The 23,010-nt window shown below is 41.9% G+C and overlaps 1 protein-coding gene across 5 annotated transcripts in view; it reads right to left on the reverse strand.

The window, feature by feature from the left end:
- Positions 1-297: 297 nt before the first annotated feature.
- The window catches only part of LOC116726181 (dipeptidyl peptidase 9-like), a 37,775-nt gene continuing 15,062 nt past the window's right edge, over positions 298-23,010 (reverse strand). For all 5 annotated transcript variants that reach the window (XM_032572779.1, XM_032572781.1, XM_032572780.1 and 2 more), the window contains 16 exons: positions 11,787-11,955; positions 11,591-11,701; positions 10,867-10,995; positions 9,616-9,677; positions 9,436-9,536; positions 9,162-9,339; positions 7,538-7,697; positions 7,379-7,458; positions 6,570-6,740; positions 5,411-5,543; positions 5,138-5,283; positions 4,694-4,840; positions 3,645-3,797; positions 3,379-3,521; positions 2,309-2,420; positions 298-1,482 (listed from right to left, as the gene is read on the reverse strand). In XM_032572779.1, coding sequence (XP_032428670.1) covers positions 1,390-1,482; positions 2,309-2,420; positions 3,379-3,521; positions 3,645-3,797; positions 4,694-4,840; positions 5,138-5,283; positions 5,411-5,543; positions 6,570-6,740; positions 7,379-7,458; positions 7,538-7,697; positions 9,162-9,339; positions 9,436-9,536; positions 9,616-9,677; positions 10,867-10,995; positions 11,591-11,701; positions 11,787-11,955 — 2,088 coding nt within the window. In that variant the 3' untranslated portion in view covers positions 298-1,389. The remainder of the gene's footprint in view (positions 1,483-2,308; positions 2,421-3,378; positions 3,522-3,644; positions 3,798-4,693; positions 4,841-5,137; positions 5,284-5,410; positions 5,544-6,569; positions 6,741-7,378; positions 7,459-7,537; positions 7,698-9,161; positions 9,340-9,435; positions 9,537-9,615; positions 9,678-10,866; positions 10,996-11,590; positions 11,702-11,786; positions 11,956-23,010) is intronic.

A 23,010-nucleotide genomic window follows, 5' to 3' on the forward strand; every position in this document is an offset into this window, starting at 1 on the left:
AAAAAAGAAAGTTGCAATCTTAAACAACCCAAAACCTGACCAGGTTGGTTTGATTTAGTGTCAGAAAGGAATAAAAAGTTACATGTTTTTTATAGTATATGTGACTATCTGGGTTCAATTATACTCATATTTATTAAAAGTTCATGTTGAGGTTTTCAAGTCACACAAACGACACTCAGCCTTTAACATCAGTGTCATTTAAAATCTGAAAAACAGGCCATCATAGAGCAGTACGCAGTTATTACAGGGTCCATTACAACATGTGAATATTATATAACTAATACAAAAGCTATTGGGAAGGTGTGAAGATGTGTGCAGTTTAATCTTTTAAGAATGGATACAAACTGAAAGCTTACAAAAACATAAAATAAAGACCACTTTGCAGGATTTGGGGGGAAAGAAAAAAGATTGTTCACTTCAGTTTATTTCTTCAATAACAGAGTACATTTATAACGATTAAGGTCAGCAGATGATAACAAGGCGTTGAGTCTTCTGACTGATTCCCTGATTTATTTTCAATGTGAGCAGGTGCTCCTAAACTCTTGCAAGGCACCTCAGTTGTCTCAAACATCATCGTTCAGGTCAGCTTCTTGGCACAAAGGTAAATATAATGTATTGTGCAAAAAGTCCTCAGCAGCAGGAGAAAGGAAAGCTCTTCAGGAAGTTAAAGCAAGCGATCATGAACAGGTCCCAGGTAACTCCCAACATTTCTAAAAGATTTTTTTAAATAGTACTACCTAAGAAAAATGTGGAATTCATATATTTTTTCTGGAATAACTGCATAAAAAACAACCTGTAACAGGCATAAGACACAAATCTCATAGCAAAACACGATAAAGTGTGCAACCGCGGGTGTTGAAATCACACCAGTTTGTATTCAGAGACAGAAAAGTGAGTTTTGATTCACAGAAATGAGTTGCTTAATTAAATGGCACCAAAAACCCCAATAAGTCAAAACATTGTTGTAAATGGTCCACATGTATATTTTGTTGCATTGCTAATGAAAGTACATAAGGCAGCATTTTAAACATCAAAATTTACTCCTGTTGCTGGATTTCAGCACAAAGAAAATAAAAAGGCTTCGTTTCATGATCTGGGTGAACAGCGACCTCTGCTGGCGCCAGAGATTAACACAACCGTTCACTTTACTGCTGAATTAAACATGAAAGGCAACAAAACATCTGATATCCCAGCAATATTTTGATGCTGAAAATGCTGCTGGGACTTTAAGACTGGCGAACAGCTCTGCAGGTGTGATGAGGTTCGAAGCAGATTGCATTCAGCTGATCATAAAGTCAAGTAAAGTGGAGAAGCAGGTTTGGATAAATGCTGAGCGTGAGAAAAGAGAGGCAGGAAGGAAGGGAAGGTTAGTGCGCGTGGAAAGGCTTATCAGAGGTTCTGCTGCAGGAAGTGCAGCAGACTAATCTCGTAGTGCTCTCCGGACTCCGGACACCTGATGCTGTGGCGTTCGTTGGGATAAATCTGGAGAAACAGGAAAAAAAATACATTAAATGATGCGTTTGATGCACAAGGAGAAAACGAATATTTTCGAAATATCTGGCAGCCATTTTGGACATTCTAGCTCAACAAGATTGTAATCAATCAATCAATAAATGATCTCAAGTTATTTTGTACCATTTCTGTTTTGTTATTTTTGTGTTTTTTGTTTATTTGAAAAATCTGAATAAAACTTTTTTTTTTAAATGTGTTCCTTCATCTGACCGTACTGCACAGGTCAAGTTTAACAACCAAAACAAATTCAAGACCAACTCTATCAAAATGAAACGTTAAAATATAAAATGTAAAAGTTAAAATGTGGCTCTGAAATCTTTTTGGACTTCTTAGCGTTCTAACACAAAATCTGTGCAAAGCTAAAAAAAGCAACTAAATACTGATAAATAATGAGTCTCTACACAACAAGGACAAACATCTACTAAATTCAAAACTCAAATTATTCATGTTTGCTACAAATTTACATTGGATATTTTGTTAAAATCAGGCTCCCAACGTCAAACTGGTAAAAAAACAAACTGGATAAATAGATGAACAGATGGATGGATGAATGGATGAATGGATGAATGGATGGATGCAACATTTAGACAACAGGTCAATGAATCCAATCTATTTCCAGAATCTTTTGCTTTTTCAAAAACATCCAGGCCTGAAGAATCCAATCATCAGATTCCAGATGTTGCAGATGAACTGAACTGATCAGTTCATCAGATCAGAACCGAACTGATCAGTTCAGTTCAGTTCAGTTAAAAATCTTTTTTCCAGCCAAACATCAGCGCAGGTTTCATCAACGTACCTGAAGGCTGTACGGCTTTCCTGCTCGGATGAGCTGAGACACCAGGAAGTTGGTGTGGAAAAAGTGAACATTCTCGTCTAGAAACCCGTGAAGGATCAGCAGTCGGTTCGGCCTGCAAGGCGCACAGAGATACGTGTCGGCCATTTTTATTTATTTACATTCACAGACTTATTAGCAGCAGCGGTCGCCACTTAGTTGAATGCTGGTAATATAAAACAAACATCAGATTTATTTAATTGTCAAGCCAACCTCAAGAAAACTTGCAAAATAAAATATTTTCTGTGAAAAGTGAATGAACAGACTAATTGAAATCTAAAAAAAATCTCTTTATACATTCAAAATGGCTAAATCTATGTTAGTAAGTTTTGGTCGATTCCTGAAGCGATTAATCTGATTAATTGTGATTAATTGTCTATTAAAATAATCACCAACTAATTTAGTCATTGATTAATCATTAACTGGAGCAAACAGACTCAAAAAAGTCTGTTTAACAGAATAAAACATATTGAAACAATAAATACAGATTATATTTAACATAAAAAGCCTTCCTGGTCTGTAAATATGTTCTACCCAGAAACTAGTGACATAGTTTTAGCTTCACCTCATTCAAAGTTTGTAAAAAAATCTCCTATTAGGTTCCTTTTGCTGTCCAATTATTAGTCAGATAATCAAAAAATAAATCAACAATCAGCCGTATTGATAAGTTTGTAGCTTTTCACATGTTGAGTATTTTTTTAGCTGCAGACGCATCATTTGCTACAAATGATCAAATGTTCACTTGAGGAATATTATGACATTGCAGGCAATGAAATGTTAATTTTCTTATTTAAAATAGGAACTGAGCTGTCTATTTGGATCTTTTAATGTATTTTCAAAATTTTATAAAAATGTTTAATCAGTTAATGAAAAACCTACAGAATGTGCAAACCAATAAACAGTTCATTCAAGATTCATCAGTTTTGAGGGCAAAAATGCTCCCTGGTTGAGGCTTAGGCATCAATATAATCTGTTTTTGTCAGGTAAAAGATGTTTACGAAAGCGTGAATTGTTCTTTTATTCGGAGGTCTCACTCGTTGGGAAGTTTGTCGACGTGCAGAGCGACGGAGCACGCTTCATATCCCTTCTGGTTTTTTTCCGGCGTGTCCAGATATCGCTCTGTGTAGCCGGTGTCGTACGCCATCCACAGCGTCACCGGCGCTCCGGCGACGGCGACCTGATCGACACACAAAATGAACCTGAAATTATGTCTGATTGATCCTGGGTCAATTAGAGAAACACAAGTTACAATGACACATCTGACAGTAGAGGCTAAGCGTTTCTCATTTTCTGCTGTCACCTTAAATATGTCCGGTCGGTGGATGAGGCCCATGAGGGAGAGAAATCCTCCGTACGACCAGCCGTGGATGGCGACGCGGCTCAGGTCCACAAACTTATACTTGTCAGCAATGTAGTGCAAACCCTCCACCTGGTCGTCAATCTCCACCAGACCCTGGATAAAGAAGAACCGGTCATCCTCACCATTCTCGTTCAAATCTAATTTTCTACACAGAACACTGGGAACAGATTAATTGGTGTAATTTTTTAAAAACAAATCTCTAAATTTGATGTTAAGTAATGATTTACTAGGGCTGAAACGATTAATCAGATTAATCGTCAACAAAATTAGTGATCAGAATGACAAAAAAAAAAAGCCATTTGCTGAAAGAATAACACAGTGATTATGCCAAACTATATAAATATATATATATATATATATATATATATATATACAATCTACATTTAACATAAAAAACATTATTTTTCTGTAAATATGTTTTACCCAGAACTCCTCAAGTGGCATAGTTTTAGTTTCACCTGGCTCATATTTTGTAAAAAAATCCCTATTAAGTACCATTTGAAATCCAATTATTGATTGGTTAATAAAAAAAAGTGTACAACACTATATATATTTAGCATTTAAGATTTTTAAAAAACATCCTTTGTTTGTAAATATGTTCTTCCCAGAACTCTACGCAAGTTATTTTTTGCTTCATCTGGTTCAAATTCTGTAAAACAAATATAAAAAATCCATTTTGGTATTCATTTATTAATTGGCTAATCCAAAAGATAATCCACAGATTAGCCCTACAATGCATAGATTTTAGGTCGAGCAGAAAAGACTAAGATTTTCAAATTTCTTGGCTACAAATTATCAAGTACACAGGAAGTGTTGAAGTTTATGCACTAAAATGTTTATTTTCTTATTTAAAAAAGGAACAGAATTATTTATTTCCATATTTCAATTTCAATAAAAAGACTTAAATGATTAACTTTATCTGATTAATGGTTAAAATAATCAATTAATCGATTACTAAAATAATCATTAGTTGTGGTTTCTGAAGGCACCATTTTGTCCTTCACAGCTCCTTCAAACTTGAGTCCTCGCTGGCAGGATCCCCGCCCGTCGATGACCAGCACCACGTAACCCAGGCAAGCCAGCGTGCTTAGCCGCAGGTACTTCACTCCTTTATAGGAGTTATTCACCAGCTGCACCTGGAGGGAGAGCAAAGGGTTAATTCTACGACATATTTTAGCTTAGCCTTAATCAGCGTCGCTTTACTAAAATGTGCTGCACAAACAGTTGAAAGTCATCTGACAGGAATAATCTAGTATTAATTTGTGGAGAAACCAAGAAAAAAATTAGATCTGATTGGTCTTCTTCACTTTACATGTAGCCTTTTCTTTGTTCTGGCCACATATTAATATTTCAGACTAGCTGTGTAGATTACAAAGGAGCCCTTCTTTGTTCTGTTGATTGTAATGTTTATTTTAAAGTGGAAGAGATCAAACCTGAGGACCACCGTAGACAAAAACAACAGTGGGATGCTTCCTTCCAGCCACCAGGTTGTTTGGTTTGTACAACATGCCGTACAGCTTAAAGCCCGACTTCCCAGTGAAGCTAAAGATTTCTGGAGGCGGAGCATCAAAGTGGTACGCTAAAAACAAAACACAGGAAATTAAACTTCTGTCACATAGCAACATCTGCCATGAATATAATCCGTGCATTATGTTTGAGGTGAATTATTAACCATAATTAAATTAGTTTAAGATACAAAGCAGTACCAGAAGACTCCATCATGCTGGCCCAGAACTGAGGTTCTTTGTGCAGCGGGTCGCCGTCCCCGACCAGCTTATAGATGTGAACACAGGGAGCGGTGGTCAAACTGCTGTAATGGCTAATAAACATGTCAAAGGTCTGTGTGGAGAAAGAAGGAAAAGGCTAAATTAATCACCCATAACATCTCAGATTTATGAAGAAATCAATAATTAGTTCTGGGCGATATTAAAATAAAATCAGATTTTTTCATACACATCTGATTTTAATCATTTTTTCTTGTTTTCTTTTCTAAGAAAAAGATATTGCTAATCTCAAAAAGTGGCTTTAATTTCAATCATCTGCTCTGAGTTGTACAACGGAGCCTGGTTATAGAATTTTTTTTTTTAATTATGAGAATACAGTTATAATATTAGCAGAACAAAGGCACATTTTTACCAGAAGAACGTCTTAAAATTACAAGAAAAAATGTTTATGAGAAAAACGTTTCTAGAATTATAAAAGCATTTCCAGAGATGTGACCAGCTCAGTCCGTGTGATTTTCTTCAAGTAAAACTCAGTCGTTGCTCAATCATTTCAAAATCCTGTGATAATAATTTGATACTGACATGAATTATTTCCTTATCTGTAAAACGGATACAAACTTATAACTTCACAAAATGCTCAACATTCCCCAGTTAAATCTTTTGCTATTTTTGTGTTGAAGTTTTCATAAAATTACTACTCAATTCGCCTAACTTTATTCTTGTGATATTATGTCTTTATTCTCATAATTAAAATGAAACTTCCTAGCCTGGCCTTTATATTTCATTATCAAGATTAAAAGATGCAAACAAGATGCCGACCCTAGGAGAGCTGACATCATTCTGAACTATGGAAGCCAAAAGATTCACGATTTTCCAAAAATTTAATTGTCAAAAACCATAAATCTGATTAATAAATAAAATTGATTTATCACCCAGCTCTATCTATAATTAATCTACACAGGAACCAAACAGAAATATGTTTAACCGTTTAATGAAGCAGAGATCAGAGAACGCTACTTCTGAATTTTCCTTCAAATTAAACATTTAATAACCTAAATTAACAGCTAAAATATTACTTAATTCAAACCCCAAGCAGGAAACGTAAACTAGATAACTCAGAGGAGTTTGTGTCAATCGGTACCTGGCTCACGGAGCAGCTGTGGGAGAATCCGGGTTTGGTGAGTCTGACGATTTCCCCCGGCGTCTCGTAGCTCACCACGTACAGGTGATGCTCCAGAGGAGAGTCTTTGGTTCCCTGGAAGTAAACCAGCTTCGCCGCCTCGTCGACCCAAATCTGAGGGCTGCAAGAACGCTGCACCAAAAATCAGACAAGAACATCCAGAGTTTATGAGGAAAGAGCTTTGTCCTTTTAATCTAGATTAGATTTCATTATTATTTACATCAATTTACAGATTGGAAAGGTCTCTTTGAGAAGACACTTGCTTATATTTCACAGGCCATTAGAGAAAAAATGTTTCCACTAGGGATTCTAACAAACAATCAACTTACAATTAACTGTCAATAAATAGTTTAATAGATTAAATTTCATTCAGTCGACTAACTAATAACGTCCGCTCAGACCTTCAGGCTGTGTTGCAGTTTGGTCGCCATCCAGCAGAGGGCGCCGCTTAAATGTCTTGATGGATGAAGTTTTTTTTTCTACTGAGCAACCTAATAGGTTCATGTTTTATTTGTTTGAGAAATATGTCCAAGTTTAATAATGAGAGAAAAGAAAAGAGTTTATTTTGAATTTATTATAGTTTAAATTGCTAAACTATTATGCACTTTTTAAGGAAACAGCTGCTTATCAGTTAATCAACTTTAGATTAACTCATTAACTGATAACCCAAGTTTGTACAAATAGCTTTCCTTGTCACAGGGAAATATTGACTTTATTAGCTGTAAAAGCTTGAGATGTTTACTAAAAGTTTAACTGGGGTGAAGCTTCACCTTTGCTCCGTGATTGGCCAGCACCTCCCACTCCCCACTGGTCACCGTCACCTCCTCTTTAACTGGACACTTGAAATCACCTGGTGGAAGAAAATGTAATATTTAAACTGAATATTACAACGTAAATGTTTCTTCTTCAACATGTTTCTGAGGCGTTACCTTCAGAGTGAGTGTATCCTTTGGCCCAGTTGTATTTGCCCCGCTGTAACACTGAGGTGATCTTATACAAATGGCAGTAGCCCGTTTTAGACTCGTTTACTGTGATGAAGGTGAACTCGTCATCAGACGTTTGGAGGAAAGGATGGAAGATGTCGTGCACCTGCAACACAAACAGGGATGTTTATGTGGATTTATTCGATTTTTGCCCGTTTGTTACCATTAAATTCTTCAAATCAACACATTTTAACATCTGACAACCTAAATAAAAACTAACGGTTGTTTTCAAATGAGTGTCTGTGACATCACTGTGGATGAATATTCGTCACTCGTTTTAATTCAGACACATTGGAGGGTTTACAGATATGAATAGACTGTTTTTTGATAAACATCTGCTGTATATTCAAAGAACTATTATTTTATTTTTGTTTCATACTTTAAAATAAGGAGAGATGGAGTTTTTTTTGCAATAAGATAGATGAAAACGTTTTCTTCTAAGGTAAGAGAAAAATGCTGTTTTAAAAAACTATTTTATTTCCTCCACTTGAAATCGAAGGCAATATTATTGTTTGGGAGCACAATTTTGTCCAATAAAACTGATTTCTGACTAAAAATGTATAAATTAATCATAAAAAAGAGAAAAAAGTAGTTAAAAAACATTACTGGCTCTTTTGGGTCATTATTTTGTGAAAATTTACTGCAATTATTTAATCAAACAAACTTACAAAAATTTTAAATCTGAATTTGTTATTAGATATAATAACAAATTCAAAACGTATTACTTTTTGTTAAGAACCATTGTATTTCAGGAGCTGCAGACCCTCATATAGAAGAAAATGTATCCATCCACTTCATTATACCCAAAAATGTTTAAAATCTAAAAGCAGAAATAAAATTATGGTTCTTTTTTTTTTCTCTGAAGAGTTTTTGCGGCGCTAATGGCTCGTATTTTTTCCACAGTAGGCAGACGGGAAAGAGGGTGAGGAGAGGGGGGAAGACATGCGGTAAAGGTCGTCGGGACCGGGAGTCGAACCCGCGACGTCCGCGTCGAGGACAAAGGCCTCCAAACGTGGGGCGTGCTAAACCCCTGCGCCACCACAGCACGCCCCATGGTTCTTTGAACTAATATTTTTAAATCTATTTCTCCTTTCTTTTTGTCATTAGTTTGGAAACATTCTACATTTTCAGAATCAGAAATCAGCTTTATTCGGCTGAAAAAGATTTTTAAATTCGATTTCAAGTGTAAGAAATAAAATAAAGTTATATTTCTCACAAAGATGAAGAGAATAAAATGCATCTGTTCACGCTATTGCAAAAAATGTTGCATCTCTATTTTAAAATCTAAAAACAGAAATAGAACGATTGTTCTTTAGTAGATATTTATCAAAATATATAAAATTCAAAAGATTGTGGCTCTAAACAAGTTTTATTCATCTGGACTTGGAAAGAGGCAAAATGTCTCATTCAAAGGTTGCAGATCTCTGATCTAAGCCTTTTAAGTGTGACAGAAAAGTTAATGTATAATACTCATGGTACTTTAGTTGCTTTGAATTCCTTTAAGCAACGTTTAATTTTCTACAATGCCGCTGTAAGACAGTCTGAGACAAAACGGTGATGAGGAGCTCACATTGATCCAGATGTCGCTGGTTTCTCTGTAGATGATGAAGGGATGGACCGAGTCGCCCAGAGCCTCCAGGCTCTCCCGTCTTTTCGCTTCGTCCTGTTGAGCCGGGATGAAAAGCGCCGGAGGAAGCAGGACTAGCTGAAGGTTCTGCTGCCGTCGGTCCATCATGACCGCCCACGCGCTGACAGAAACGGAGAGGAAGAGCCGTGACTCGCAGCAGGAAGCTTAGCTTAAACCGTGTAGCAAACTGAGCTATGGTTGAGTTTTACAGACTTACTATCGGCCGTCTTTTGTCCATCCGGCTCTAGTGATGTACTCGATGTTGGGAAACAGGCAGTTAAACGGAACAGGCAACACTTTCTCCTGCGTGCTGACGATCTGAGAAGAAAACGACGTCACATCAGTTGAAACTTCATCTGGACTTCTAGGTTAAACTTACAATGTAATGAGGACTCACCTTTCCAACACTGTCTGCCCTGATTTCAGCTATCTTCAAAGTGATTTCAGGATTGTTACTGCCTGAAAATGAATTAAACTTGATTACATAACCTGCTAACATTTCTTGGCAGCAGCTTTGTGTTTTAATGGCATATTGCTCTCTGCTGCCTTAAAGCTGCAGTACGTAACTTTTATAAAATATGTTTTTTTACATATTTGTTTACATTTTTGTGCATGAGACAAATGATCTGAAAATATCGTCATCCTCCAGATACTCCATGTGCTAATATCGCCATCAAAAACAACCAATCAGAACCAGGGGGAGGGTCTTATCGCTGTCGGTCAACCTAGTGAACTCGCTGCTAAATATGCTAATGACGGAGAAACAACTCACCATTACAGAAAACCGTTTATATGCCATAATTTGTGGCCATGCTAATTAGCCTGAGCATTCATAGCATGCTGTGCTGACGGGGAGAAGCTGTATCGTAGCGCACATGGGCATGATTGACAGCACTAAGCTCCTCCTCCTTGCTCTGATTGGTTGTTTCTAGCTAGCACTGGGAGAAAACAGAGGTGCTTGATTTTTTTCACAGATTATTTGTCTCATACCAAACTGCCACAACACAGTGACAGGTTCAACAAATATGTAAAAATAAATATAATTTTTAAAAAAGATAAATACTGCAGCTTTAACCCCAGTAGTTTCTATGTTTTGTTTTTTTGGGGTGGGGTGGGGAGGTTTGCACAGAATGCATGTAGCAACAAAGTAGTGTCCAGCCCACTACCAATAAGTTCACACTTACTCAAGACAGATGCAAAAAAGGCTAGCTAGCTAGCAAGTATTAGCAGCTTGTTACTGGTAGCAATAAAGCCTTGAATGCAGTGAGTGATGATGTCTGCAAACCTTTGACTTATATAAAAGTCCAATAAGAAAAAACCTAAATAGCCACAACAAAATTTAAGATCTGTGATTAATGAATTTAAGACCAACATTTTCTTTAATGAATTTAAGACATTTGAAGGCCTTAATTTTAGATTCATGAATTTAAGGCTTTTTCAGGATGCATGGACGCCTTGTAAAAACAAGAAACAGCATTGATCAAGTACCAAACAGACGTCTTGTATTTCTTGTGTGCTTGGTTAATTAGATTCTGACCTGGCGGTCTTTCCTTTGTGTAAATAAAACATGAAAACATGTCTATGAATCTGGTTAATAGACAGGAAAGTTAGTTAATCTGATAAAACTGAGTTATTTTTGGCCTAGTACCTGCGCGTGGGTATCTGTAGACGTCTGTTTTCCGCTCCTCCAGAGCCGGAGATGGAACATGGATGATCTCCACCTTCGACTCGTCCACCTCCTCATACACAATCTGCAGAGTTTTACCGCCATCAGGCTCTGAGTCAAAGAAAAATACAAATAGAAATACATTAGGCAATCATTAAAAAGGTAATTTATTTCAGTAATTTGATTAAAAACAGATTGAAAATGATTACACTTAGAGCAGTGAATTTCCAGGTTTAATTTCAGGTTATTTTGAAGATTATGGCTAAAATTAGAATCTCAGATACGATTTTCATAATTTCTTTGCTTTCTTTCTAAAACAACAAAAAAAATCAAAAGAGAAAATATCTTCAAAAAAAGGCTTTTATTTGAATCATTGAATCATTCTTTTTGTTAGTTGTACAACAGAGTATTTGGGCAAGACTACGAGAATGTTTGTTTAATTATGAAAATATAGTCATAATATTAGCAGAATAATATATTAAAATTAAGAGAAAATATTTGTTCTATAAATCTAGATATAATTTTCTCTATTTTAAATGAAAGTAAATGAACTTTTCAATGATGCATTTATGATTAACATAGAAAACTGTTCACCGCTAAATACCTGCCAAAAATAAGAAAAATAAATTGAAACTGATTTGTAATTACAGTTCTCAAACCATCAAAACATTAAATAAAAATTAAAAAACAAAAACATGATATTTACCTTCGCGTGCAGCTGGAGACCACCAGTAACCAGTGAAGCGATCAAACTCTTCCTGAGTGACAAACGTGGCGACCCCAGCTGATTTAGGATCGTCTTTAGGGTTATTAATACCTGCAACAAAAAAAAGAAACATGAAAAAAACCTTTAAGTAACACATTTAATAAAGAAACAAAATGTAATCTGATCCAGTCCGGACCTTTGTGGCAGAATGTGAGTCTCCTCTCTTCTCCAGTCTCTGTGTTTGTCACCCAAATGTCGTTGTTGTTGATAAAACCGACGAAGTTGGGGTCTCCAGGGCAAATTTTGGGGTCCATACGTGTGCCTGAATTCTGGCTCTTGATCTCTATGGGGTTCATCGGAGAAGTCTGGAAAAACACAAGCCAAAAAACTAAACTGTATTTTATTTTTATCAGTAATTTACAGCAAATCAGAACTTAAAAATATCTAAAAGCTGCTAGGAGAAATGGGCAAACAATTATGGAGACAATGGAGCAGAAACATACATCACAATTATCCTGATGTCAGTGTGTTCAACATTGCAAATGAAAATTATTTCTACATTACATTTCAAGCTCCATGTCCAAACTGGAAGTTTATTTTTAGCTGCTGATGAAATAAGAAAAGAAGTAAAAGTCAATTAAAATATTGATAAAAAGAGCTGAAAATAAACGCATATTACACTTTTTAGACTTTTATTTGTTAAAAAAAACACACATTTAAAACCACATCTTGTTTTTCTTTCATTTAGCAATTATGCTATTTTGTGTTAGCATATTAAATAAAACCCAAACAAAAAAACTGTGTGTTAAAGATCATAGTTATAATATGACCAAATGTGATAAAGTCTGAAAAGGTCAGAATATTTTTTTGAAATTTTATGTAACATTTTAGTTTTGTGTTATATTAATATTTAAGTCATACAGATGAAAGAATTACATCTGTTTTTATTAAAATAAATAATATTTGTTAGATTGTTGGTTATCCTGCAATAGTCAGCCCCGCCCACTCCTCACTACTCCCCAGGGCTGCCTACTGACCAGTTCTCCGTCTAACAGGTCCGGAAAATCTCTGAGTCCTGGGTATTACCCTAAGAGTACTCTATAAGAGATAATCTATTTAAACTGGTAGCGAAAGTGACTCGTCTAGCTCTAACTACCTCCAATCCAGAAGTTATGACCCTTTACAGTTAAGAAACAATCAGCTGAGTAGCCCTCGCAGCTGCATAATTCCAATAACCACTTCTGTTAACGGTAGCCCACTTTCTAAATCATAACTTGCACTTGGAACCGGCTAGATTATGTTTAGTGACTTAGAGGTAAGTCCCAGGGTCATTATTTACTCTCACCAAAGGAAATTATGAAGCCTCCTATTTACTGGAATCATGTACATTAGTTTTACCTTGATTAAAAGAACTGGACAAAGATTAAATGACTCTATTAATTCCAATGTCCACCAACCTCATTAGAATTTTGTAGTATAAATTTATTAAGCAAGCTTAAGCAGGGATATGCGACATACAAATCAATTATCAATCGTAAATGGATCAAAAACAGTGTAATAAAATTTACATGTACAATCATACTACTCTGTCTCCTTTCCCTAAGAGTTAAGTCGCAAGTTCTGAAATAGAATTTCAATGAGCAGATTCAACTCATACCCAGACGATGGTGGATCTTTTGGCAACAGGAATTTCTTGCATCCGTGGTTGAGGTCTTTGCCTGGTGTGGAAAAGCCCTCCTCAGAAAGGAAGCAAAGCAGAAAGGGTCTGAATCCTTTTGCAAAACCCAGTTCTTTATCCCTGAGGGACCTTTGTCCTTCCTCCAGGTCTTGTTGCAGAGTTTGAAAAGGCTGGGTTGAGACGAGACCAGCGGTCGAATAAAGAACCAGAGATGGGGCGATGGAACCCAGTCCTGTCTTAGCGGTGTGAAGTCTGAGTTCTCCCGTAGTTCTGAAGTGCGGTCCGTATTTCAATCTGCCCCTGCATGTTATTGCAGGTGTTGTCTCTTCTTCTGCGCCGCCGGACTGGGAACGGTTGGTTCCTCTTTTCAGCCCCTTTTTATGCCTCTCCTCACCATGTGTGTGTATGGGAAGGTTTGGCCTACGTGACTTTCTGCACGGCTGCTGCGTCTCATGAAAAAGTCCCCCCCATTTCTCAACCTGCTTGCTGACCACAGTGGAATTTCCCGTCTTTCTCCTTTCTTCCTGTGCTCCTTGGCCATCTGTTCAGAACTGCTTGCGACATTTCCTGTTTTCAGGGCTGTACTGCACATTCGTCTTCTCTATATTCTATAACTCACTTTATCTATTAAAACTCAGTAAACACATTCAACTTGTTGTTAAATTGATTTCAGATGATTATAACTTCATATTCATTGACAATAAATCACATCTTTTCCTTGTTGTCAATCACTAACATAATCATTACATATTTAAATCATTACAGATCATTAATCAGAGATGCTTTGCAAAAAGTTATTGAGTGATTACTTATATTCATGTTAGACTTATATTCATGTTAGACTTATATTCATGTTATTCAGACTTATTCAACTTAATTAACTTTTAATCAAACTACAGGATTACTTTATTTCTTCCAAGCCATTATGCATCTTTTTCTGCGTGTGCCTGGAAAGATCTCATACCCTTATGCCAGTTTTCTTGACACCCCCTCCATGAGATCGGACGGTGCCGCGCAGAAAACACAGAGTCCAAAGTCAAAAGAGATCAAGTCCATCACCACAAGTGGCAGTGAGGATGTCCCGCTCATAGCAGGTAACCGGAGACGATGAAGGTGTCCAGGAGTCCACAACCTCATACTCCGACAGATTGGATGGCGGAGAAAGCCAGTGTTCTGCACCCAAATCGTCGTCAAGGGTAGTGTCACCTGAGACGGAAAGGGCGGAACGCTCCAGCGGAGGCTGCAGAGGCGAAGGCAAATCCATGCCAAAGTCTGGCAGCGCGGACGGGTTGTTGCAGTAGCCTTCCAATTCTGCCAACAGATCCTGGAAATCCATATCACTTGGTGATGGAGATGAAGGGGAAAGGATGTCCTCAGTCTGGCATGCTTGGGGAGATGAACTGAGGTTCTCAGTTTGGGTACCTCTCTCGTTAGTCGCACTGCTGGCTTGGCTTCCGACGTCGATAAACAAATCTGGAGACACGGGACGTGTAGGCGGAAGGTAGTCGCCCACCGCCACAATTCGTCCATCCAACAGATGTAAAGTTGGGAGGCATTGCCGAGTAATTTGGTGTTGATCAGTGGTTATTGATTAACAACATGTACTTACAACGACGAAAATGCAAAAGCGAAAGCTGAGAGAGTAGGCTGATTTAAGCCCGTGTGCCGGCGTATTTTGCGAGCCAAGGTGAATTAATCACAGGAGCCGGAATGTCATGATCCGGAGCGGGTTCACCTCGATCATAGACATGAGCTGAATCATGGAATATTGCCGCGTAGGTCATCAGCCATACAACAATGGCTAGGTCCGAGGTCTCACGGAGCCAGGAGAGGACCACCAGGATCCCCCAAACCGTTGCCCAAAGAGCCAGAATTATCCATTTCTGCATCCAAATTCGCCGTCCCCGACCCTTGATAGACAAGGCCTGGCGCGCTAAGTAGACGAGGATAGATACTGCGAATAGCCCTTCTAGAATAGCTGTGAGGATCTTAAATGGGGCGGTTCGTGTGGCTTGCATGCCCCCAAGGACCAATTCCAATATCAGGGCTGTGGTATCGGTGATGAGCCATAGGCAGACCACAACACCCCTGCGCCAATTAATGCGGGTACGGCCCATCAAGTAACAAGCGAAAAGGGATGAAGCCAACCCCCATTTGTGGAGAACGATGGGACGGAGGATAAGCTTGGCATATCCTTGTAGCGCAACGAAGATCCTCATAGGATGTCCTTTAGGCCAAGGACCGGTGTGGCAGAAGACTACCCAGGCCAGGGTAATCCCTAAATGCTCAAGGGTACTCACTTGAATCGGGGCAAAAAGTGAGTTGGGATTAGATGAGTTGGTTGAAGAGTTAGTTGAAGAGTTGGTTTCCATGATGTCCGATGATGGTTGCTCTGGATCAGGTCTTCTCGGCAGCTGCGGTGAAGGTTGAATGGCTCGCAGGCACACGGCAGCTCTCTCTTATGCAGAAGTAGGCTCCTCCTTCGGGGGGAGGGGCTGGTAGTTCCTCTTTTTGCAACGACAAAGTGCTTTCAGCCACGCCTCCAGGACGATTTTACCGATGATCAACGCCACAGCGACGCCCAGGAGGCCCAAGAGGTATGGCCACAGCAGACTCAAAGCCCTCATCAACCATTGTTCAACAATGTTGAGGCCTTCTTCCACCACATGAGCAACTTCTTCCGCAACCTCAGAAATAGCGGCCACCAATGTTGCCCCCATAGTCTCGTACCAGTAACAGTCATGTTGATTAGCGCCTTCTCCACATTTTTGCCAATTCTCTGTAGTGGTTGAGCAGGTGAGATTGGAATACAACAGGTTAGGTCCTACCCATTCGAACCCTGAGTCGATGTTGCCATCACACAGACTTTTTCGGAAAGCATGTCCTTCGGCGATGGCTATAAGGGGATTTGGGATGAACGGAACGGGAAGGCCAAGGATGTTCTTGCGCTTTTGGAGATGATAGCCTAGGATCGCATCGGTGCACGTCCGTCCGCTCACTATCGCCCTCCGCCATGTTCCATTGAACTTTCGCCAAGTAACCTCAGAAGAGTGAGTGTCATACTCGTCTGCATAATGGTCGTTGCAGTAGCTTTCCCAACCCTGGAGCTCTCCGCAGGGTCGTCTGGCCAAACCTATTACACACTCAAGGATATTTCTGGTGTTGTTCTTACAAGTCATGCGCCAAGGTCTTGGGCTGACGTAACTGTCCGGTCTCCAAAAAATCCCAGGCCAAATCATGCGTTCCTTAGAGTAGACCGTGGCGATGTACTGGTACTTGACCCAATAGTTTGTTGTTTCTGTAAGGCATGGTGTTACCCAGGCTTCAACCTCATGTTGTTGGAGTCCCCACCACGCGTAATCCCATTTTCGATAGTAATCCTCGTACCAGGCTCGTAGGGCCCATTTGGCCGTAGGAGCTTTATCAGGATCAGGGCAGTTATACCTCCAGGTAGAGTGTAAAGCGTTGCCGACCTGCCAGAGGTCGCACCGTGGCGATGAGAGGGTTTTCTTCCAGCAGGTGTCATTTAGGCTCTGAAAAAGTCTGTTTGCAACACACTTGTCAATTTTTGCAAAGTCCGTTTTAGGAACGGTGAGAAGGTCATCGGGAGTCGGAAGGGGTTGCGTGCGCAAGTTGGCAATGTATAGATCCGTTAATCCAGTGTGAGAGCGAACTGTCCCCTCTGGGAAATCTCCCATAAAGAACGTTTGGTCTTTGGCTATGTACGTCCACGGGAACGTGCTGTTCAGCCAGGGTTCAATTTCTGTACGGTGTGGACGTGTAGAGTGCCAAAAATCAGCCCAGTACTCTTCTATGGCTGATACTATATAATTCTGTCCCGCACATTGCACAAACTTATTCCAGAGGCAAGGATTTAACCAAAGAAAGTGGTGTTTGGAACAGTGCTGTTGCTCGGCCTGATACATAAACTGTCTAGGTCCTTGTCTGATCAGGAAAGCCGTCATGTTAGTCAAAATGGCTGGTGTAGGCGAAATCGTTGCATTGACTGGAAGATTACCTCGGGAAATATTTTGGAAGGTCCAATTCCCCGTCGGTGCTGTTGGGATGGCCTCATCCTCCCTGCAGTTCAGGTGATAGTCTCCCCAAAACTCCCCTCGTGGGAGCCAGGCTCGACAGCCTGTGGACCTGTGTGGGGCTGGGTATACTACTTCGGTATCCCAGTACCCTTGACTTGGCAACAAGAGCAGCGATCGACAAGCCATGTTGCAATGCCATTCTGGCATACCTCGGTCCGGGTGAATCCAGTTGCATCTGACGGTCCGTCGTTCTTTGTTTTGCAGAACCCGTATCCAGCAGAGCACTCCGGTGTCGAGGAAGTCATAGTTGTAGATCTCCCAGGTGCGATTCAGAAGGTCGTCCAGAGTGGAGTCGTTCAAGTTGAAGGCTCGGCGTTCCACGTACTTTTGGCCGTTGTTTTTGGCGAACAGACCGGTTCGGTTCTGGATAGAAGTTTCGTTGTCCCATGGCACAAAAATAGCCGTGGTGTTTGTGTTCCAACAGTTGAAGGTGGCATACTTAGAATGTCCATAGGTGACTCTTGTATGTGTAAGATACCATGGTCCAACTCCGATAAAGTAGAAGATAGTAGCAAGAACAGCAGCAGCAAACAGCAGGGCAAGAAGCGTTAGCAGCCCTTTCAGGCATAGGGATTTTCCGGTTATCGTAGTCGTTTTCCGTAGCAAAGGTTCGTTAGAGGTTTCCGAGTCGTCGTCAGTGTCAGTAGAGTTGTCTGATTCCGATGTAACATCCAGCAACTCCGGGTCTGTAGGCTGGCGCTTCATGCCGATAGCATCCATCCTGGCCAGACTAGTGCTTCTCTGGGGTCCGATGTATCAGGCTTTGCACAGATTTTCCTTAAAGCCTTGAGGTGGCCCTGGTTGGCAGGGTTCTTTCCAACCCGTCTGGTGGCCCTTCTCTGCTGCAGGGCTGTAAATATGGGAGAGGGGTAGGGTAAATCAGGCTCCAACCCCCTCCACACCCACTTCCAGTGGAACACCCTCCAGTAGTCCGGCCGAGGAAACGGGCCTTGGGCGGTGCCAGTTTTCAGCGCCTGGTCATACCAGGATTCGTGTTTGTGCCCTATTGGGGCAGGCACTGAGATGTAGGTATACAATGATTGTCCATGCAGAGTTAGTCTAGTGCGGTACCCCCAACACGACGGAGTATAAAGCCTTTGGTGTGGTGGATTGGGGTAGACCCTGTCAATTTCCAATTTCAATGGAAGCCTGGTGTTATTAAATATATAACATTCTGGATTTATTTCCCTCTTCACTATGGTTCTCGCCATACTTCGCGAAGTGGTCCAAATAACCATGTCATTGAGTGTAATTTCACAATACAGTCCTTGCAGTGGTTCAAGATAATGGGGACCCCACCTAATCCGTAGCTCGATCCCCCGCACTCTGAAATACACTGTATTAAAAGTCCATGGTAGAGATCTTGGACACATAGGGGAGATAGATGCAAAATTAACCGTGTTTTCAGATCCTCTTCCCTGCCAAGCAGGCGGTGCGGTAGGGATAAATATATGTGGTTTCGTGGGAGGGGGCGTCGTGTACTCTTCACTTTCCCCCACCTGTTTTACGTTTTGGAAATTGGTGGGTCGGAGATATATGAGATACTTGAGAAAATAGGCCTCGGTGAGCGGATTGGAAACAGTGAAATCTTCTCTTGGCATATCGAGTAGAATGGAGGTGGTAGGGAGTCTTAAAAACGGGCCTCTGTCTGATAGTCCCGATGAGACTCCAACCCCCACTTTGAACAATCTAGTCACAAAACACTGTCTTCCCTTTCGCTTTTTGGTTTTTTGCTGACCTTTAGACTTGACGACTCGTTTTTCTCCTTCCGGTGCGTCCATCAGTTTTGGTTTGTCTTTCTCCATGGAAATGCTGAGGCGAGCTTCTGCCAGGCGTGAGTTTTGGGTTTCTTCTTGGGAGGCTCCGACTCCGTACTGGACACGGTGGCGTAAGTCTGCTCGTCTGGTACCACTTTGATGGCGGCTCCGACTGAATAGATCCCTTTATAGGGGACGGTGATCATGCGCACTGACAGCTGGACTTGACAGGAGGTGCTAGGGTCAGAGGGCGTGCCCGCCCTGTGAGCCACGCCTCCCGGGTGTTGCAAAACTCCATCCCGAAACTGGGATTCCGCTGTCACCCAGTACAGGCAAGACTTCTCCTTTGGTCTCACCGCATTGCTGCCCCATCCGTCCACCTCAGTGGTGTAGTAATACATGTCTGAGCTGCGCACCCCATCTTCCCTTGGTGCATCAGGCAGATCTACTATTGGTATTGTGCAGTCATTGATGACCTCCAAAATCAGATGTGCCCAGGTGGTCAGTTCCCAGGGGCCTGTCCACCCGCCATTAACGGCTTGCTCTCGGGCTTCATCTGGGAGTGCACTTAGCTCCTCAGCTGATGGTTGGTATGCATGAGGCCGATGTACCCGGAAGACCACAGGAGAGTGGTTGGCATTCAATGGTGGAAATGACAGGGAAGCTCTAGCAGCGTCATACGGCCAGGCGGCTTGAACAGAATCCCACAGGACATCATGCGGTCCTTCTTCCCTCCTCCACACCCATGGGTCCAGTTCTTCTGGAGTGTTCGGAGGAGCGGAAGGTCCTGGTAATATTATCGGTATGGGGCTCCCATAGTTCGATTGCACTCGCCCGTAGGTTCTGTAATATCGCAGCGAGCTGTAGAACCTTGTCACTTGCCACCCTTCAGCTTCGCCTGTTAGTGTTACCTCTCCACTCCTTAGCTGTTCCTCGCACACAGGACAGTGGTGTAGCTCATTTCCATCCCACGTGCAATAACAAGTTCTTGGTTCTTCTTTGAGCCACCCCCATTGGGTTTCCAACTTAAGCCGGGGCAGGTAACCCACTCGGCAGTTCCCACAGATTGTATTGTTCAACACCGTGACCGGGGAGACGCGAAGATGTTGTAGCATCTCTGCGGTAGCCCCCTGGTGCCTTGGCTTCTCACGGCCCGGTCCTTCCCAGATAATGGGGAGATGGTGGTCCGTTAAACAAACCGGACAGCCGCTTTTAGCTTTCCCCCAAACCAGCATCTCCCTCTCCTCCGACAGGACTCCATTTTTAGCCCAATCCAATTTCTTCAGGGCTCGTCCTGCCCAAATCCCTGAAGGTGTTCTTCTAATTACAACCACCCCTTTCACGGTGGCCAGTCCGAGATAGGGTGGAATGGTACATGATCCACTGGCCATTTCACCGGCTTCTGTTTCACTTTAGTCAGGAACCGGCTTGAGCTGCTCAACTCCTTGGATCCCTTTTCTTTCCAGCAATACTGTGTTCCTATCCAGTACTTTCTTGACGATGTCAGTTGTCTCAAACTTGGGTTTTACTGCTGCATGTACAGGTTGTTCTCTTGCCTTGACCCACACGCGCTGTCCCTCTCGGAATGGCACTTTGGGCGTCAGCTTCTCCTTTTTGTCGCTGGAGCCCCGCCCCACTTCCTTCGTGGTGAACGGCCGTTGGTTGAGTTCCATCGCAGGGGCGGGTCTTTCGGCTCTGCTTCTGTCATTCAGGGCCTGCCCTATTTCCACCGCTTGGGTGCTCCAGCTGTTGGTGTTAGCATTTTTAGCTATCCAGCTTTTCACTAACCCAATGGCTCGTTCCACCACTCCGTTAGCTTGTGGGGTGTAGGGTGGCGAGTAAACTCGCATTACTCCATACTTCTGACACCACTGGTCAACCTGTGAATTACGGAAATGAGTCCCATTGTCCGTGCGCAGCTCTTTCGGGATTCCCAGGGCACTGCATACTTGTTCCAGCATGCCGACAACGCTATTGCCGTTTGCTTTCCTGGCTGCTTTTGTAGTTACAAACCCCGACATAGAATCCACCAGCACTAAGAGGTACTTTTCACCTCTCCTTCCTGTTATCCCCATGGGACCTGCAACATCCATGCAGACTGAGCCCCATGGGACCGTGCTTTTGATGGACAACCCATCCATCCGCTGCCCTCGGCGACCTGCGTTGTATTGACCACACACTTCACAGTCCCTTAGCACGCGTTGGACTTGTTTCACTGGGATCCAAAGGTCTTGCTCCTCCAGTTCCTTACGTGTAGGTCGCACGCCTGCATGTCCAAGGGCCTCATGCACGCTCCGCACGACCTCAACCACGTACTCTTCTGGGACCTCCCGTCCTTTGGGAGTTCTGTCCCACTTCTCGGTACCGACAAAGACGATCTTCCTTTGTTGGACATAACAGTCCACTTCATCATTCCCACGCCAATGAGCTCCCTCATGCGTGTGTGCTCTTTGATGTTCAACATCTATTTCCAACTGCAGTTTTAGCTCAGCAATCTTTTTCCACAAGTCTTTGTGTGCCACTGGCTTGCCCTTTGCTGTCTCGAAACCATTTTCTTCCCAAATGGCCAAGTCCTCTCTAAGGGCCTGAGCACAGTAGTAACTGTCGGTTACTAACCTGGCACTTTTGATTTTCCTTTTCACCAGCTCCAGCAATCCTTCCAGTACTGCCGTCACTTCTCCGGCTTGAGCACTACCGGGGGCCTTTCCTTTCTGACGGCATTTCTCTTTGCCATCCTGCTTCAGAATAAATCCCCAGTATGCCGACTGGTCGGACCCCTTTCTGGATCCATCGGTGTAGATTGTCCATTCCGGTTGTCCTGGCTTTTCAGGTGTTTCTTGTGGTTTTTTCTTACTGGTGGGTTGTGCTGGCCCGATTTCAAGCTCCGGGTCCAGCAAGATGTCCTCCCATCTTCCCCACCGAGTATTGGTTGCTTTAGTACTTTCCACAGTCCCTTTCCTTAGGTACTTGTGAACTTGACTTTGTGTGATGACTTTAACTGGTTGTCCTTGTGCTAAATCCTTTAGCACGCCCCAATATCGGGCTAACACCGCTAGCTCCTTCTCCTCCTGCGGGTATTTCTTCTCAACCGAAGTGAGAGTGTAACTCCACAGGGTAACCAAGCCTCCATTTTCGTTACTCACTTTGATCATGGCATCGTCATTCTCGCAGCTGATCTCTGCCACGAGTCTTTCTGATAAACTTCTTGGCTCCAATCTCACAGCTGCTTGAATGGCCCTTCTCAGCTCCTCTAGGTTCTGTTGATTGGCTGCTGTCCAAACCCAGGGTCTTTTTCCGTCTTTCTCATCGTCCTCACTCTTCCTCAGGCAGTGGTACAGGGGTTTGGCATATTTCTGATAGTTGGGCACATGGTCCCTGACATAGTTGCACAGTCCCAATATTTTCTGTAAGTCATTTTCTGACTGAGGCGGTTGAATGTTCGTCAGCTTTTCTCTGTACCCATCAGAGAGTCCCAAGTCCGACGTGACTTGGAAACCCAGATAGTTCACTTGGAACTGTCCGAATTGACATTTCTTGAGGTTTAGCTTCAAACCTGCTTTGGTGAGATTTTCAACCACTTTTCGTAGCCTCTCTAGGTGTTCTTCTTCTGTGTCATCGGCAATAAAAACATCATCAATGTACACAGTAGCACCTACGTCCCCCAGTACTTCCATCACTGCTGACTGGAACACATTTGGGGAGTTCTTGTAGCCCTGGGGTAACCTTTGCCACACATAGCTTTTGCCTTTGTGGGTGAATGCAGTTTTACCTTGCGATTGTCTGGCGAGGCGTAGGGAGAAAAATCCATTAGCTAGGTCGATGCAAGACTTGAACTTCTTGACTCGGAGAGTTTTCAGCGCTCCTTGTGGATTGATTAGACTGGCTCGG

This window comes from Xiphophorus hellerii, chromosome 9 (assembly GCF_003331165.1).
Source record: "Xiphophorus hellerii strain 12219 chromosome 9, Xiphophorus_hellerii-4.1, whole genome shotgun sequence".
NCBI lineage: Eukaryota > Metazoa > Chordata > Actinopteri > Cyprinodontiformes > Poeciliidae > Xiphophorus > Xiphophorus hellerii.